General features: G+C 34.3%; 2 protein-coding genes and 1 pseudogene across 2 annotated transcripts; 1 reads left to right on the forward strand and 2 right to left on the reverse strand.

Annotated features, from left to right (window-relative positions):
• Window positions 1–1,197: 1,197 nt before the first annotated feature.
• Window positions 1,198–3,508, reverse strand: LOC140809572 (14-3-3-like protein B). The gene is made up of 4 exons (XM_073167247.1): window positions 2,869–3,508; window positions 2,043–2,165; window positions 1,794–1,910; window positions 1,198–1,576 (listed from the first exon to the last, which is right to left on the reverse strand). The coding sequence occupies exons 1-4, from the start codon at window positions 3,343–3,345 to the stop codon at window positions 1,520–1,522; spliced, it is 774 nt and encodes a 257-aa protein (XP_073023348.1). The 5' UTR covers window positions 3,346–3,508; the 3' UTR covers window positions 1,198–1,519.
• A 1,289-nt stretch (window positions 3,509–4,797) lies between these two features.
• LOC140809520 (phospho-2-dehydro-3-deoxyheptonate aldolase 1, chloroplastic-like) lies at window positions 4,798–8,134 on the reverse strand. The gene is made up of 5 exons (XM_073167177.1): window positions 7,513–8,134; window positions 6,730–7,007; window positions 6,281–6,557; window positions 5,925–6,170; window positions 4,798–5,193 (listed from the first exon to the last, which is right to left on the reverse strand). Exons 1-5 carry the CDS (start codon window positions 8,059–8,061, stop codon window positions 4,936–4,938), a joined length of 1,608 nt encoding a protein of 535 aa, XP_073023278.1. The 5' UTR covers window positions 8,062–8,134; the 3' UTR covers window positions 4,798–4,935.
• Window positions 8,135–10,568: 2,434 nt separating this feature from the next.
• LOC140810710 (7-deoxyloganetin glucosyltransferase-like) lies at window positions 10,569–12,625 on the forward strand (annotated as a pseudogene).
• Window positions 12,626–15,613: the final 2,988 nt, after the last annotated feature.

Genomic DNA, 15,613 nt, shown 5'->3' on the forward strand with positions numbered 1-15,613 from the left:
TTATTAGTTCAAAATTTTAATTACTAAATAAATTAGTTATACATACATGGGATCCAATAAAAAGAATTAAATAAATTAATTATATATACATAGGATCCAATAAAAAGACCAACCTGGCAGATTGATTTTCTGTGCAGGAACTTGGATTAATAAAATCCGTGATTCCAAATTTTTTCCTAATGTTGACCATCCGCAAATCGTAATTTATATCAATTGTCTAATTCTTTTTATATATAAATTATGCTCACAATTATAATACATTGCTGTCACGCACTACGGAAATTATATATAAAGCCCACCAACCCACCTATTTCAAAACTTTGTTGATTAAGATCAACACCTATAATTTTGGAAGTCCGGTGCAACCTGTAAATTGATGCTCAATTTTCATTTTAGCTGTTGAGTTCAATCTATCTTTACGGCATTATCTTGAACGCGTATTCAACGAATCACATTTATTTTTACATGAGAGTTTCATGATTTTTATAGGAGGATATCATATGTAAAAACGAACGTGGATCCTTGGATACATTTTTAGAGTAATATTCTAAAGATATACTATCTTTTATATATGTCAAGCTGACTTGAAACTGGAATCTATTTCTTTGAATGGTCTGTGTCATAAGATCTTGCATTCATCGTTATATCATAAGAAGAGGATTGTCATTTGTATGTTACATATCAAATTCATTTATTTTCTACTTTGATGCATTGAATTGTAGAAATCCATGATCACTTTAATCTCTCTAAGCAACTTGGAATAACAATATCTTTAGTCATTCTAAATCACATCAAGGACTTTCTTAAAAATTCGAACGGGTCAAGTCTTTTTGCTCCTGCTTTATATAATTGTTACAATTATAAGATCAAGTATAATAATTGAAAATTATGATTTGAAAATAAAAATATATAAATCAGTCAAAATATATGTAATAGCGCGCATTCCGCTGTTTGGTTGGGGTCCGAAACAAATGTGATTTTGATTATATGTTGTAAAACAATCAATGATAGTGAAATGCACACTGGATGATGTCAGATAAATTGCTGTGGCTTTTCTGAAATAAAATGATAATAGTTCACGCAGAAAATTACAAACACTAAGCATGTTATTGTAATAACCTAAATTAACAATTGTTTATTACATCTTGTTTATAATCAATTAATTAAAGTGAGAGTAAATAGAAATCAAGAATAAGATGACTTTTTCAAGGAAATATTTCATAATATTAAATGTAACACATCAAAAAAATTGCAAATAAAACGGAGTTTACATATTTTTGAGCCTATCGATTGGACAAAACACTCAATTATCATTGACCAAAATTAAAAACGCCATATTTATATTTAAATTAAGGTTGCATGCCTTGTATAAAAAAACGAATCAATAACGAAGAGAACTCCATAAAGTAAAACAAATATAAGACGTCTTAAAACAAGGGGGTGAATAACAAAGAAACTTCACCGAAAAGAAGGGAAAAAACAATGGAGAAGGGGATGATTCTGTTTTAGGCGACTATCCTCACTGTTGTGCATCATCAGGTTTGCTGGCTTCTTTGATGTCATCAGCTCCATCATCCTTCAGCAGAAGACAAAACACAATAAATATTTTCAAATGGTTAATCAAGAAAATTGTAGCTGATAACAAACGAATCAATCCAATTCACAAGCTCTGCGATCAGACTAAAATATTGTTTCAGCTTGAGCATCTTCCGATTTATTTTTAACCAAATTCGATCTTAAAATGTTTTGCATGGTAAAACCTAAGCCGCTCTCGAGCTTTTAGCAAGGAATACCTGCATGTCAGAGGTCCACAAAGTGAGGTTGTCACGAAGAAGTTGCATAATCAATGTGCTATCTTTGTAGGACTCCTCGCCGAGGGTGTCCAACTCAGCTATGGCTTCATCAAAGGCCTGTTGATAAGGAAAGGCATCATACAACTTGCATCTTCGAATGTTTAACAAGTATAGCAAATTCAATTGAGCTATCCAAAGAGTGTTTCAAATGAGAACTAAAGCTCAGCTCAAATATGTTGTGACTTTTACCTGCTTCGCCAGATTACAAGCACGATCAGGAGAGTTTAAAATCTCATAATAGAAAACAGAGAAGTTCAAAGCCAGCCCAAGTCGGATTGGGTGTGTTGAAGCAAGTTCTGCATTAGCAATGTCCTGAACAAGCATAAAAAGAGGCACATATTGTATTATAGGCTGTATTTAATTAAATCGAGATTATTTCAGAAGAATCATCTAAACTATTAGTGTGTGATTTCTGGTGCGGTGATCAGCAGAACAGACATATCGGACACAACCAAATTTCTATGTTTTGATGGATAAATTTGATATAGATGGGCGCAGAAATTAAAACTCTAGATTTTAAAAATTACAAATGCGATCTTTTGTCGAATTTGAGGGTCTGATTGCATTTCTGAGAGATCCATCAATTTGTGATCATGATGATAATCATGTATTCAATTAAAGAATTTCTTAATGTATGATTGGCATAATTTGTTAGATTCCTAACTCAAAAGATCAAACCGTGTACATTAGCTAAAAATGCTACTCTCTAAATATGCAAGCAAGACGAAAACAAAAAATCAGAAATTTTAGAGCAATTGGTGATCTATTCTTGTTTTCTTCGCCAATTTCTTTGAGGCAAATAGAACAAACGATAAATAAATTACCTGATGCAACATAGCCAATTATGTTCGAATAACTATTTATTATCGAAAGTAAAAGCAGGCCCTAAAGCACCATGCGGTCAATGATAATATGAACAAAGATAAGTTTCTGAGAATCCAAAGTAAAGTTTGAATGGATTTCAAGCGTGAAAATCAAATAAATTGATACTGATCAATGAAAAAAAAAATCAAACCTGAGCAGCCTTATAAGCCGTGAGGGTGCTTTCGGCAGCTTCTTTTCTTTCAGCACCAGTTTTGAATTCAGCCAAATATCTATGGTAATCACCTTTCATCTTGAGATAGAAAACCTTAGAATCAGCGGCGGATGCAGATGGAATGAGACGCGAGTCCAGCAGCTTGAGAATCCCATCACAGATGTTGGAGAGCTCGGTCTCGATCTTGGATCTGTAGCCCTTAATCGTGGTAACATGACCGTCATTCCCTCTCGATTCCTCCTTCTGTTCTATGGAGGAAATAATCCTCCAAGACGCGCGGCGGGCACCAATCACATTCTTATAGGCAACTGACAGCAGATTCCTCTCTTCAACCGTCAGATCCTCATTCTCAGACAGAGACATCGACACTTTCTCCATGAACTCCACCATTTCCTCGTAGCGCTCGGCCTGCTCGGCCAGTTTCGCCATGTAAACGTTCTCCTCACGCGCCGACATGGTGAATCTGAATTCAGGTTCTCCTGGGAAGAAAAGGGAATGCTGGAGGGTGAGAAAGCGAGAACTGTGCTATGGAAAGGAAAGCTCTTTCTTTAGATAAGAGTGGAGGGATCGAGGGAAAGGGGGGCGGTTTTGAAATCAGAGGCAAGGAGTCGATTTAGGGCATATATTCAAGGGATAACCATTAATTATAAAACATCAACATGGGCCGTTGGGATGAGCCCGGTGGGTATTGAACGGTTGAGACTGAACTTTGCAGGCTATTGGCGGGCACGAAAGGACTTTGAAACGGTCAGCCCAATAGAAAACTAATATGATGATATTGATTTACACTACTTTTTAAAAAAAAATTAAAACCCGCAACTGTTATTTTTAGGGTTCTCTGAGTAAGTTCAAAAAATCAATATATTGTCTGCAAATCATATCGACGAAGCAAACCACAATGATCAAGCCACAAAAAACTAATTTAATGATTTTGATTTACATTAACTTTAGAACCCGTCGCCTCTATTTTTAAAATACTCCAGGTAAATCCAAAAGTTCAGTACATTTTTACAAAACATATCGACGAAGTAAACAACATTAAACAAACTATGTGTGGCTGGCTGGCTGGCTGGCAGGACTACACATTTTTTTTTTCTTATTTTGTCCCTATTAAAAATTTGAGTGAGTCTCATGTGAGACCGTCTCACGGGTCATAATCCGTGAGACGGATCAACCCTACTCATATTCACAATAAAAAGTAATACTCTTAGCATAAAAAGTAATACTTTTTTATGGGTGACTCAAATAAGAGATCCGTCTCACAAATATGACCCGTGAGACCGTCTCACACACGTTTTTGCCTAAAAATTTATATTTTATCAATTTTCTTAAATAAATAATTTTTCAATTTCTTTATCTATAATTTTAGGTTTATTAAAAAACACGTTACTAAAATAGTTATTTAAGTACACCCTTAAGATATATGCTAATGTAGCCTTATCATACCGACTCCAATCTTCCCCGAAAACCCAGTCATTTGCCTAAGGTAATGGGGTTCATTTCGAGTAATAAATGCATAATGAAGCTTTGAGTAGATAAAACAAACTAATTAAATAAAATTCATTCAAAAGATCGATTTCGATTATTTTGATGAATCGATCATGATATTTTAAATAACCTTTCAATTTGAATGGGTATGATCTTTTCCCCGGAATGGAAGAACCAATTCATATGGCAATTCTTTTTCTGAAATATTTCAATTTAGTTTTCGAGCGTCCACACATAAATAAGGCAAAAACTTGTATGAGACGATTCCACGGATCATATTTTGTGAGGCGAAATTATTATTTTTATGCTAAGAGTATTAATTTTTATTGTGAATATCGGTAGAATTGACACGTCTCACAGATAAAGATTCGTGAGACCGTTTCACAAGAAACTTACTCCATAAATAAAGATAAGTAAATCTAAGATGGAGAAATAATTGTTACTGTTTATTCTTTATCTTTCACTCTTTTAGTATGCACATACGGTACAAAGCATAATAGCAACAAACTTGGAGAAAAGGAAACGCAGATACCACGACACCAAAAGCCAGTCCGAGTTTTAATTAACTAATGAGCGTTGAGAACTCAGTCTCCGCTTTCTAAGTCGCTCAGCGATAATAAAAGCGAGCTCGAGAGACTGAGAGGCGTTAAGCCGAGGATCACAATGAGTGTGGTAGCGAGAGCTCAAATCATCAAACGTCACAGTTCGCGATCCACCTATGCATTCTGTAACGTTCTGGCCTGTCATCTCCAAATGCACACCTCCGGGGTTGCTTCCCTCTTGCTCGTGCACATCAAAGAATGCTCTCACTTCCGCCTGAGGAAATAAGATGTATATATAAGAACGTGATGAATATACCGTGTAGCATGATTTCAAGCCAAGATTTGAGTTTTAGAAACCAACTTCGTGACTACAAAGCTAATTGGTTAATCACGACGAATTTTTTTTTTTGTAAAGGAACTTAACTAAATCACCATAACTTACAAGATCAATATTACTCACACCACAATCATTGGCGTAATCGATATATCAAACATGAAATTTAAAATTTCAATAGTCAAGAACACGAGTTGTCCACTTTGATAAATGAAATAGGATATGTGGAACTCGTCACATTATAATAACAGATTCATGCACATGGTGGCGTGAAAGGAAAGGCTGAGAAATTACTAAAGAGAAACGCGTGCCCACCCACCATGGTAGGTTATCAAAGGCAGCACACAAGTCAAGTCTTTTTTTCTACCAACTTTATCTAATGTATCTTGCTTGAATTTCAAATATTTCGTCATGATTAATACTTCTAACCTGCTCTCAAACTACCTGAAATTTAAGGGTCGTGGCTAATCAATTAAATATAACATCAGCTTATATAGGAAGTATCAAAAGGTTGTTGAATTTAAGGGTGTGTTCGAAGAAAATTCTCTAGTGAATGGTACATGTAGAAGTTCACATTTACTTTTTGCATCACTCGCAATTGAATTTCTATGTGCAAAGGAATTCCATGATATGTAGTGATCACAATATAATTCATGGTAAAGAACGTTTACCCTGATGGCATCGAAGGGGCGAGTTTTTAAGCCACAAGGTGCTTTAATGGTGTTTCCATGCATAGGATCAGATACCCAGGTGACGATTTGCCCAGCCCTGCGAACTGCCCTGATCAAATTAGGAAGTTTCACTCTCATGTTCTCGGCTCCCATTCTCGTGATGATCGTAATTCTTCCAGGCTTGTTATGAGGATTCAAAATCTCAATGAGCTTGACAAGTTCATTTGGATCCATTTTATCACTAACCTGAGAGAATAGAAGTACACCATTAGTAGCAAACTAATATAGTGACACGATTTCTTTTAAAAAAAATTGTCTATCCAAATTTCAAGTGAGACATCTTTATAAGTTATCACCTTGATACCAAGGGGATTTGCAATTCCTCTAAGGAACTCAACGTGAGCTCCATCCAATTGTCTCGTTCTTTCCCCGGCCCAAAGGAAATGAGCAGAACAGTCATAGTAAAAACCTGACGTAGAATCAAGTCGAGTAAGTGATTGCTCATATGGCAAAAGCAAACACTCATGAGATGTCCAGAACTCTGTAGTTTGCATAACCGGATGGTCCAACGTAAGTCCTGCAGCTTGCATGAATCCTAGGGCCTCATCAACTCGGTTAGCTAGTTCACGATACCTGTGTTGCAACAACCAGAATGATCCTATCATTATAAATCCAACAGTGGAAAACTTGGGCAAAGCAATGGTTTTGTCTAAGAAAGAGTTCTATAACAATTATCCCCTATGCATATAGAGACCTAAACGAGGAAAAGATAACTAAATTAGATTCAAGATGGCATGGAAAATACCGATCACCCTGCTCGCTGTGCTCCGTGAAATCCAAGTTCCATTGGGTCACCCTCTGCATTGCGGCGTATCCTCCGGTTGCAAAAGCCCTCAACAGATTGAGAGTAGCAGCAGATTGACAGTAGGCCCTAATCATCCTTTGCGGGTCAGGTATTCTCGATTTTGCATCAAAAGCGTCTCCATTCACGTTGTCTCCTCTGTAACTTGGCAACTTTACACCATTCTTCTCCTCAAATGGATCCGATCTAGGCTTAGCAAACTGACCCGCCATTCTTCCCACCTATTTTCAAGACCAACAACATTAAGATCACATCACACTACACAGCGGAAACCTAATTGAATCAGAAGTAGCGTGTTAAAGTACGCAATTAATGCCAATCGACACTCGAAAACTCAAGCTTTTTGGAAACATAGTTGCCAATACGTTAGTTGTAGCTGCGATATGTTCGATTTTATTGTTTAGTACCGAGTACTTGAATCAAATGCATAAAGAAATATAAAATTAATGCCAAACTAGCTGGGACAAAAATGTTTTTGAACAACTCGAAAGCATTATACATTAGGCAATTTGAAAAAGCACAAGATTAAACTATTTTTCCAAGAAGGAGACATTAGAAGACGACGAGAAATTTAATCGTCAACGTAAAGCGTGAAAATTAGCAGAAATCCACTATCCAAATTCATATCTCAAAGCTAACCTAACCTCGAGAGACAACATGAATCCAATACTCGGTTCAAAGACGGAAACAGGTAAAAACTAAACAAAACAAAAAATAAAATTGAACCTTGATGACATTCAGTTGGCCGCCAAACATCAAAACGGCGCCCATTTGCAGGATGATTCTGAAAGTGTCCCTAATGTTATTGGCATTGAACTCCTTGAAACTCTCGGCGCAGTCTCCACCCTGCAAGAGAAAAGCATTTCCCATGGCCGCCTCAGCGAGGCGTTCCTCCAGATTGCGTGCCTCACCCGCGAACACAATCGGAGGGAAGGCGTCGAGGGTATTCAGAACCGATTCCAATTCCCCTTGATTCGGGTACTCCGGTAGCTGCAATGCCTTCTTCGATTTCCAACTGTCCAATGCCCATTTGTTGGGATGAGCCTTCTTCTCAACAGCAGCGGTGGGGGCGGAGACGCCGGATACGGAAGCAGCAGCCGGGGCAACAGGGGCCGTTTTGGAATTGGAAGAATCTGCTGCATGGACGGCCGAGATGAGCTTCGAGTTGATAGATCTCACGGTGAGAGAGGAGTGATTGGTGTAGGAAAGTTGTTGATACTGCGGTATGAGAGAAGATTTTTCAGAAAGGAGAGAGGTTTGAGCGGTGAGTGCCATGGATGGAGAAGGTAGGCCGGAGTAAATTCGGCAAATGCAAGAATTAGGTGTACCGGAAGAGCGTGTCGGCCATGTGTGGCGATTTTATATAAATGGATCGTGGTTGGTGGCATGGGCCAGCGCCATTTTCGATTTCAAATGTTCCTTGGTACTCAGAATTTCTATAAATTTTCGATCTAACGTAATAATCAAGAACATGATGTTCAGCATTTGCTGTCTTGGTTGAATACCTATTACGACAACATATGATTATAATCTTATGCTACCTAATTTTATGTTTAAATAAACAATTTAGAGATTTGTCACTATCTATGATTTATCTTACATCAATATCTACTAAATCTAAAGTTCAAAACTTAATAGTAACATATCCCTTGCATTATTCAAACAAATAATTTAGTTAGAAAACTCAAACTTATTTTTCAAGTAATATAAAATTTTCTAAATCTAAATAGATTCGTGTTGTATTAATATGTATAAATCTTTGAGTGAGTCTCATGTGAGACCGTCTCACGGATCTTAATCTGTGAGACGGGTCAACCTTACCCATATTCACAATAAAAAGTAATACTCTTAACATAAAAAGTAATACATTTTCATGGGTGACCCAAATAAGAGATCCGTCTCACAAATACGACCCGTGAAACCGTCTCACACAAGTTTTTGCCTAAATCTTTTTATAGAAGATTGCAACATGTGGCATTACTTCTCTGTGCCATAACATTTGAAATGAGTTGGTAGGAGAAGGGAAATAGGCAGGAAAATGTTAGTTCACAAAGTAGTTGGGAGCAATTTTGGAGGTGAATCATGCTGCACGATCAGATGCGTAAATTAAATTCGTTTTTTTGACTGTGTGTGATTTTAATCATTTATGTTTTCAAATTTCAGTGTTAATATATTTTTTTAAGCAAGTTTTGTCATTTTATTGATATAACGTCGATGAGACACAATTACAATACTGATGTGGTTGATGTGTGTCAATACTCTCGATTAAAAAAAATAAAAATATAAAAAATTGAAAGACACATGTGTCGAAATTTAATAATATATAAGACTAAAATAAAAACATACCAAAATTGCAATTATTTACACATTACAACGAGTTCTCATTGATATAAATACATTTGACATAAAATTTACTCAATGTAGTAATTATTTATATACACAGTTACCAAAACAATTACATATCAATAATGTTTATAAAAATATATATATTATAAAATATAACATCCATAACAAATATTCTGTCTCACAAAATCATCCTACTTTTTCCCAAAACAAATTAGAAGCTAAAGTCAAACATTGCATTTATGTGTTTGAATGCAGTCGATTTTTTTCCCACAATAGTTAAATTACAATAAACAAGCAACTATAAATTATAATATATGCAACCATAAATTTGTATTATTAAAAAGTTGGTTGTAGATTGTGACGCTAAACCTAAAATGAGAGTGACTCGCCACCGATTCAGATTCACCGTTAAAAAATATATAATTCCAAACTTTCAAAACTTAGGCAAACAAAAAATGTCCGATACTTATTCTTTAATCGTCGCTTCCTTTTAATTATAAGTTTTGAAAGTATGGAATTATATTTTTTCCCTGGTATTAATTAACATTTTAGTAACTTTCAATTTAATTTTGCACCGGGGATAAATTATATATGTTACACATGACCTTTTAATTAAAATCCGTCCGTGCATGTGTGTATATATTGATTCCATGCTATAACTATGTAATATATTCTATTTTATTATGGTTCAGGATATGATAATTACTACTTAGGAAAGACATCAACTTTTTCTTCCAAGTTAACTTTACCATTATATGATATTAATATTACACTTTTGTTTTTGTTTTTTTTTTTTTAAATTTCAACACACACTTTTATTTTTACTTTGTTTTTATTTCAACCATTCAAATATCAATTTGGTCCCTCCATAAATGGTCAAATTTCACTTTAGTTCATGGATAATGATAAAAGAGACTGTACACATACACATCACCTGTGCAAAGTAACTAATTTTATATATGCACTCGGTGGTACCAAAACTACCACCGGTTGATGGCAAATAATAACTGAGTGATTCAATATTAAACAATATTGAACAGTTGTTGCATGCAGATTTGAAATAAATTTTGACACTAACTCATAACAGAAACAGATTATATTCATTTATGCATTTAGTTATGGTGATGTCGATTAGCTAGGGAAAGAGGGATCAATGATAATGATTGAAATAAATAGTTTTTAATATATTTCAAGAAAATTTACAATGAGTATGTATATTTATCTTTTTTGACAATTTTAGTTTTTTTTTCCAACGTGACATTGATGCAGCGATGATAGGTGACAAACATGTGTATAAAATTGTCAAAAATTAAAAAATATATGATAGATTAAAATTTGAAAATATAAATTATGAAAATAGCAATATCCAAATTAAATTAACTTTGTTTTCTCTATATTTAATGAAAGATCCTTTCTATATATAGTTGGCACCGAACTCCCACTTCTCTCCATCTTCTGGGGTTGATCTTTTGATCCTTTCTTTCCTTTCCATTAAAATAAAAAAGTTATACATGGATTCCGAAATAGCAAGAAAGCCACATGCAGTATGCATTCCATTCCCAGCTCAAGGCCACATAAACCCAATGCTAAAACTAGCCAAACTTCTGAATCACAAGGGCTTCCACATAACCTTTGTTAACACTGAATATAATCATAGCCGACTCCTTAGATCAAGGGGTCCGTATTCGCTAGACGGGCTTCCCTCGTTTAAGTTTGAGACGATCCCCGATGGCCTCCCACCATCGGATGCTGATGCCACCCAAGATGTTCCATCTTTGTGTTATTCAACTAGCACCACCTGTTTATCTCCTTTAAGAGATCTCATGAAAAGGCTGAACGGTTCGGGCCGCTCGTCTGACTTGCCTCCAGTTACATGCATTATTACTGATGGGGTGATGAGTTTTGCTCTTGAAGCTGCTGAAGAATTTGAGATTCCTGGTGTCTTGTTTTGGACTACTAGTGCTTGTGGATTCTATGGGTACACACAGTATGCTATGCTTGTTCAAAAGGGGTACATACCACTTAAAGGTGCATTGGTTGCCTCACACTCTCACTCACATTCTGAGTCTATTTTTTTTATTTAAAAAAATTGGTCTATGCAAAAGTCGGTCGTAAAAATTACGTAAAATGACGACATATATTTTGATGTTTTGTTATAAACGTTTGAAAATACAAACTTTGTTTGATCAAAATGTATTTTCTAAATTACCTTCGGTTATATTAAGCTTATTTCTTATCAAACAAAGAACGAAAAAATATAGAATGCATTATCAAAGTATCACAAGTCTACTTTTTTACAGAATGAGACTAATTTTATAAATTTAATGAATTATTTTTTCATTTTATTAAAAAATATATTATTTGAAATTTTACACTCAAGAGCTTACCCGTGCTCCAATCTCTCGCTCTCAGGTCGAACTAGACGTATTAAAGTTTGAGTGATGATTTGAGTCCACTGCTAAAATGGTTTGATTTCTAGCTTACTTGCAAAATGCAGATTCTGGTTGCTTAACAAATGGATATTTGGACACTGTCGTAAATGGAATTCCTGCCATGGCCGGAATACGACTGCGGGATCTTCCAAGTTTCTTGCGCACCGCCAGCAAGGATGATATAATGCTCAATTTTGTGCTGTGCGAAATCACGAGAGCCAGGAGAGCGTCCTCCGTCGTTTTGAACACATTTGATGACCTGGAGCATGATATCCTTAACGCATTGTCATCAACACTAACTCCGGTTTACGCCATTGGTCCCTTGCAGTTTCTCGAAAAACAATGCAACGATACTGTGGCCATAGACATGCTTGGATCCAACCTATGGAAAGAAGAGCCAGAATGTCTAGAATGGCTTGATTCGAAAGACGAAAACTCAGTGGTCTATGTTAATTTCGGAAGCGCTGCTTTGATGACTAGCAACCAACTGATTGAGTTTGCATGGGGGCTTGCGAATAGTAAGCAAACCTTTCTATGGATCATAAGACCGGATATTGTTTCTGGAGGTAAGTCGAGTCTCCCACCTGAATTTCTCGATGAAATTAAAGAAAGAGGTTTTCTTTCGGGTTGGTGTCCGCAAGAAAAAGTTCTCAATCACCCTTCGGTTGGAGGGTTTTTAACACATAATGGATGGAATTCAACCCTCGAAAGTATATGCAGCGGGGTGCCCTATGATATGCTGTCCGTTCTTTGCAGAGCAGCAGACAAATTGTTGGTATTGCTGCGCTAAATTGGGTATAGGTACGGAGATTGACAATAATGTGAAGAGGGGAGGAAGTGAAAAGTCTTGTTTTAGAGCTGATGATGGGAGAAAAAGGCAAAGAGATGAAGAGAAGGGCTGCAGAGTGGAAGAAATTGGCTCTCGAGTCTGCTAAGAGTTCATCTTACGACAATCTTGACAAGCTTATAAATCAATGTTCTTCTTTCTCACTAGCACTAGACAGTTTAATCTTGGTTGTTCTTTGGTGGTTATATATATATATATATATATATATATATATATATAGATATATAGGGTACACGTGGACTTGATGAATACTGTGTCTTTAATGTTTCTTTATATAAAGTCTATGCAGGTATATTCAAGATACAAATATTATTGTTTGCATATTTATTTGAATTTTATTTTATTCACTGTATATATTATTAATTCGATCCCTCTAATCTTTGACAAAGTTGTCCTGACTTAATTTTCGATGCATGATCCTCGAAGGGTGTTCGCCCACCCGCCCTTTTTTTTTTTCAAAAAAAAAAAAAATTCTTGTACAAATTTTCATATAAAAAAATAATAATTAAAAGGATATTTATAATTTTGATTTCAATTCATTAAAAATCCCACATTTTTTCTTAATATTCGAAAATTTCCAAATCTCAAATCTTATATGTTTTCTTGCTTCTCGTAATTCATCATCTAGTCCAATATAGTTTTTTTTTTGGTTTAGATTTCTAAATCTCAAAGCAACTGGACTCTGATCGTCATTCTTTATAATGCTTGTGACGATCTTATGTATAAAAATTATGTAAACTTTTGCATCTCATTTTCACCTCGTTTGTAATTTGTAAATATTTTTATTGATTTCATCGACCTTCGAATTTGTATAATTTTATATGTATTTTACAATACATTTATGACTTTTAAAAAATATTTTATTGTTTGTTTATTTTCATCGCAATTTGAGACATTTTGTTTTTTTATAAATAAGTTCATTTGCAATTTGAATTTCAATAATCCTATCATCTGATTCTCTTTCAAAGGTATTGAAACATAAATTATTATTAACTAGTGCTGGCACGCATAATAATTTTGTGTACGTAAAAATATATGTTATTTTATTAAGATATGTTATTTATAGATTATTGATTAATAAATAAGATTTACTAAGCACAAAAAATATTGTGAGGCGATCTCATAGGTCAATTTTGTGAGACACATATTCTATTTAGGTCACCATGAAAAAGTATTATTTTGTATGTCAAAAAATAATGCTTTAGTAAATATGAGGATAGTTAACATGTTTTACGAATAAAGATACATGAGATCGTCTCTTAATATATCTACAATTTATGGATTTAGTTTGAACTTTTAGATAAATACAAAAACCTCACGCAAGATGGTCTCATGAGTCGATTTTGTGATACGAATATTCTATTTGATTCACAACTTGACCTTGTTTATTCAATTATCAAAAAGAATAGAGTTACAATGCAAGCACTACTCTACGAATTACGATTCACACTCAAGTTTTTCCTTTTCTTGACTATCTCCAATCTTTCTGCGGTCCCTTGTATTCATTTTTCTCTAATTGGACCTGTCTTTTACGCTAGTATTCTTCACATATTGAAATCTTCCCCTGATGGATCGAGTCACATTATCTATCGACCCATTCAAGTCTTATTCTTCGGCCCACTAACTGCTCGATCGAAGTTCTTCTTTTTCCATTGGTAGGACCAAGTTTTGCGACACTTACTTCTCTAACATATTTGATTATTGGTTTGTGAAAAATCCAAACCCCATTCATCTCCTTAATTACCTTGTAATTCATTATCCACTGTTGCTTCCTATTTTCTCCCCCCTTCTTCCATTAAATGAGAGAGGGAAAAAAAGAGTTCAATTCTGATTTTTCTTTTTATTGTTTTTCTATAGGTCAACAAGAGCTCAATTCTTATATATATATATATATATATATATATATATATATATATATATATATATATATATAATGATCTCGTTTTTCCCAAAAAAGAAAAAGGAAAAAAAGAGTTGTAATCATCATTTAATCTCCATACAGAGCTCTTTCCTGTCATTTTCCGTCGCCCGTCGTCTGAAAGTTGAACAAAGAATATGCTCTCAATCAGTGGACTCCAATCTTGAAAGATCTTTCCCACAATATATTATTATTTAACTTTTTTATTCTTTATATTCACAAATGTATTAAAAATCAACGCATGTGGCCAGCTGCCTATTTAACATATTTAATAATAATATAATGTATATATGTTCCACTCATCGATTCTAATTTCGGCACAATAAGAAATATTCTCAGTGATATTTTCTATTATTTTATTTTCAACCACTGTTTTATCCCAGAGAATATCTATTAAAATACCCGATATAAGATATTCTTGCACTTAAATAATTATAATAATAATAATATAATTAAAAGAAATGATAAAATAAAGCTTAATAAAAGTTACTAAAAAAATCAGTTCAAACCGAGTTGATAAAAACTCAGATTAATTGTAGCTAAAAACTTGTGGGAGACGGTGTCACGGGTCGTATTTGTGAGACGGATATCTGATTTGAGTTATCCATGAAAAAATATTATTATTTATGCCAAGAGTATTATTTTTTATTAGTGAATATGGTAAGGTTGACCCGTCTCATAGATTAGAATCCAGGAGACGGTCTCACATGAGACCCACTCTTAATTGTATGATATAATTGATAAATACAACACATGCTTTAGCTAATTAAAAAAATATTAATTAAACTCTTATTTAAATTATCTTCCTGTATTAAATACGAAAGATTAGCATTTCACTTTTTTATGTTATATTAATAACAATTATGTGTGTTTTAATTATATAAATTTTATACTTATATAAATAATTCATATAATAATTTAATTAGCATTGACTAAAAATATATTTAGTTTATCACAATCTCTTTCAAATAGGACATACAAAAAAATAAAAATTAAATAATGCTACGCCATTTCTGTTCACAATCCCCAAATATGAGGTTGGGACCATTAATTAAAGGCTTGCTGGGCTGGAGAAGATGCCCTGCCGTATGAAATAAGATTTATACGGTCAACTCTTGTACGCACACGCAACGATTAATATATTCCCGAAGGAATAGAATACTCGACATAAACTTCATACACGATCATTTAAAAGTCGAGAAATTCTTTTTTTTTTAATAAAAAAATATACATATATTTTTTGAACATGAAGCCATTATCATTCACAATTCATCAAATGGATTT

This window comes from Primulina eburnea, chromosome 13 (assembly GCF_022965805.1).
Source record: "Primulina eburnea isolate SZY01 chromosome 13, ASM2296580v1, whole genome shotgun sequence".
Lineage (NCBI taxonomy): Eukaryota > Viridiplantae > Streptophyta > Magnoliopsida > Lamiales > Gesneriaceae > Primulina > Primulina eburnea.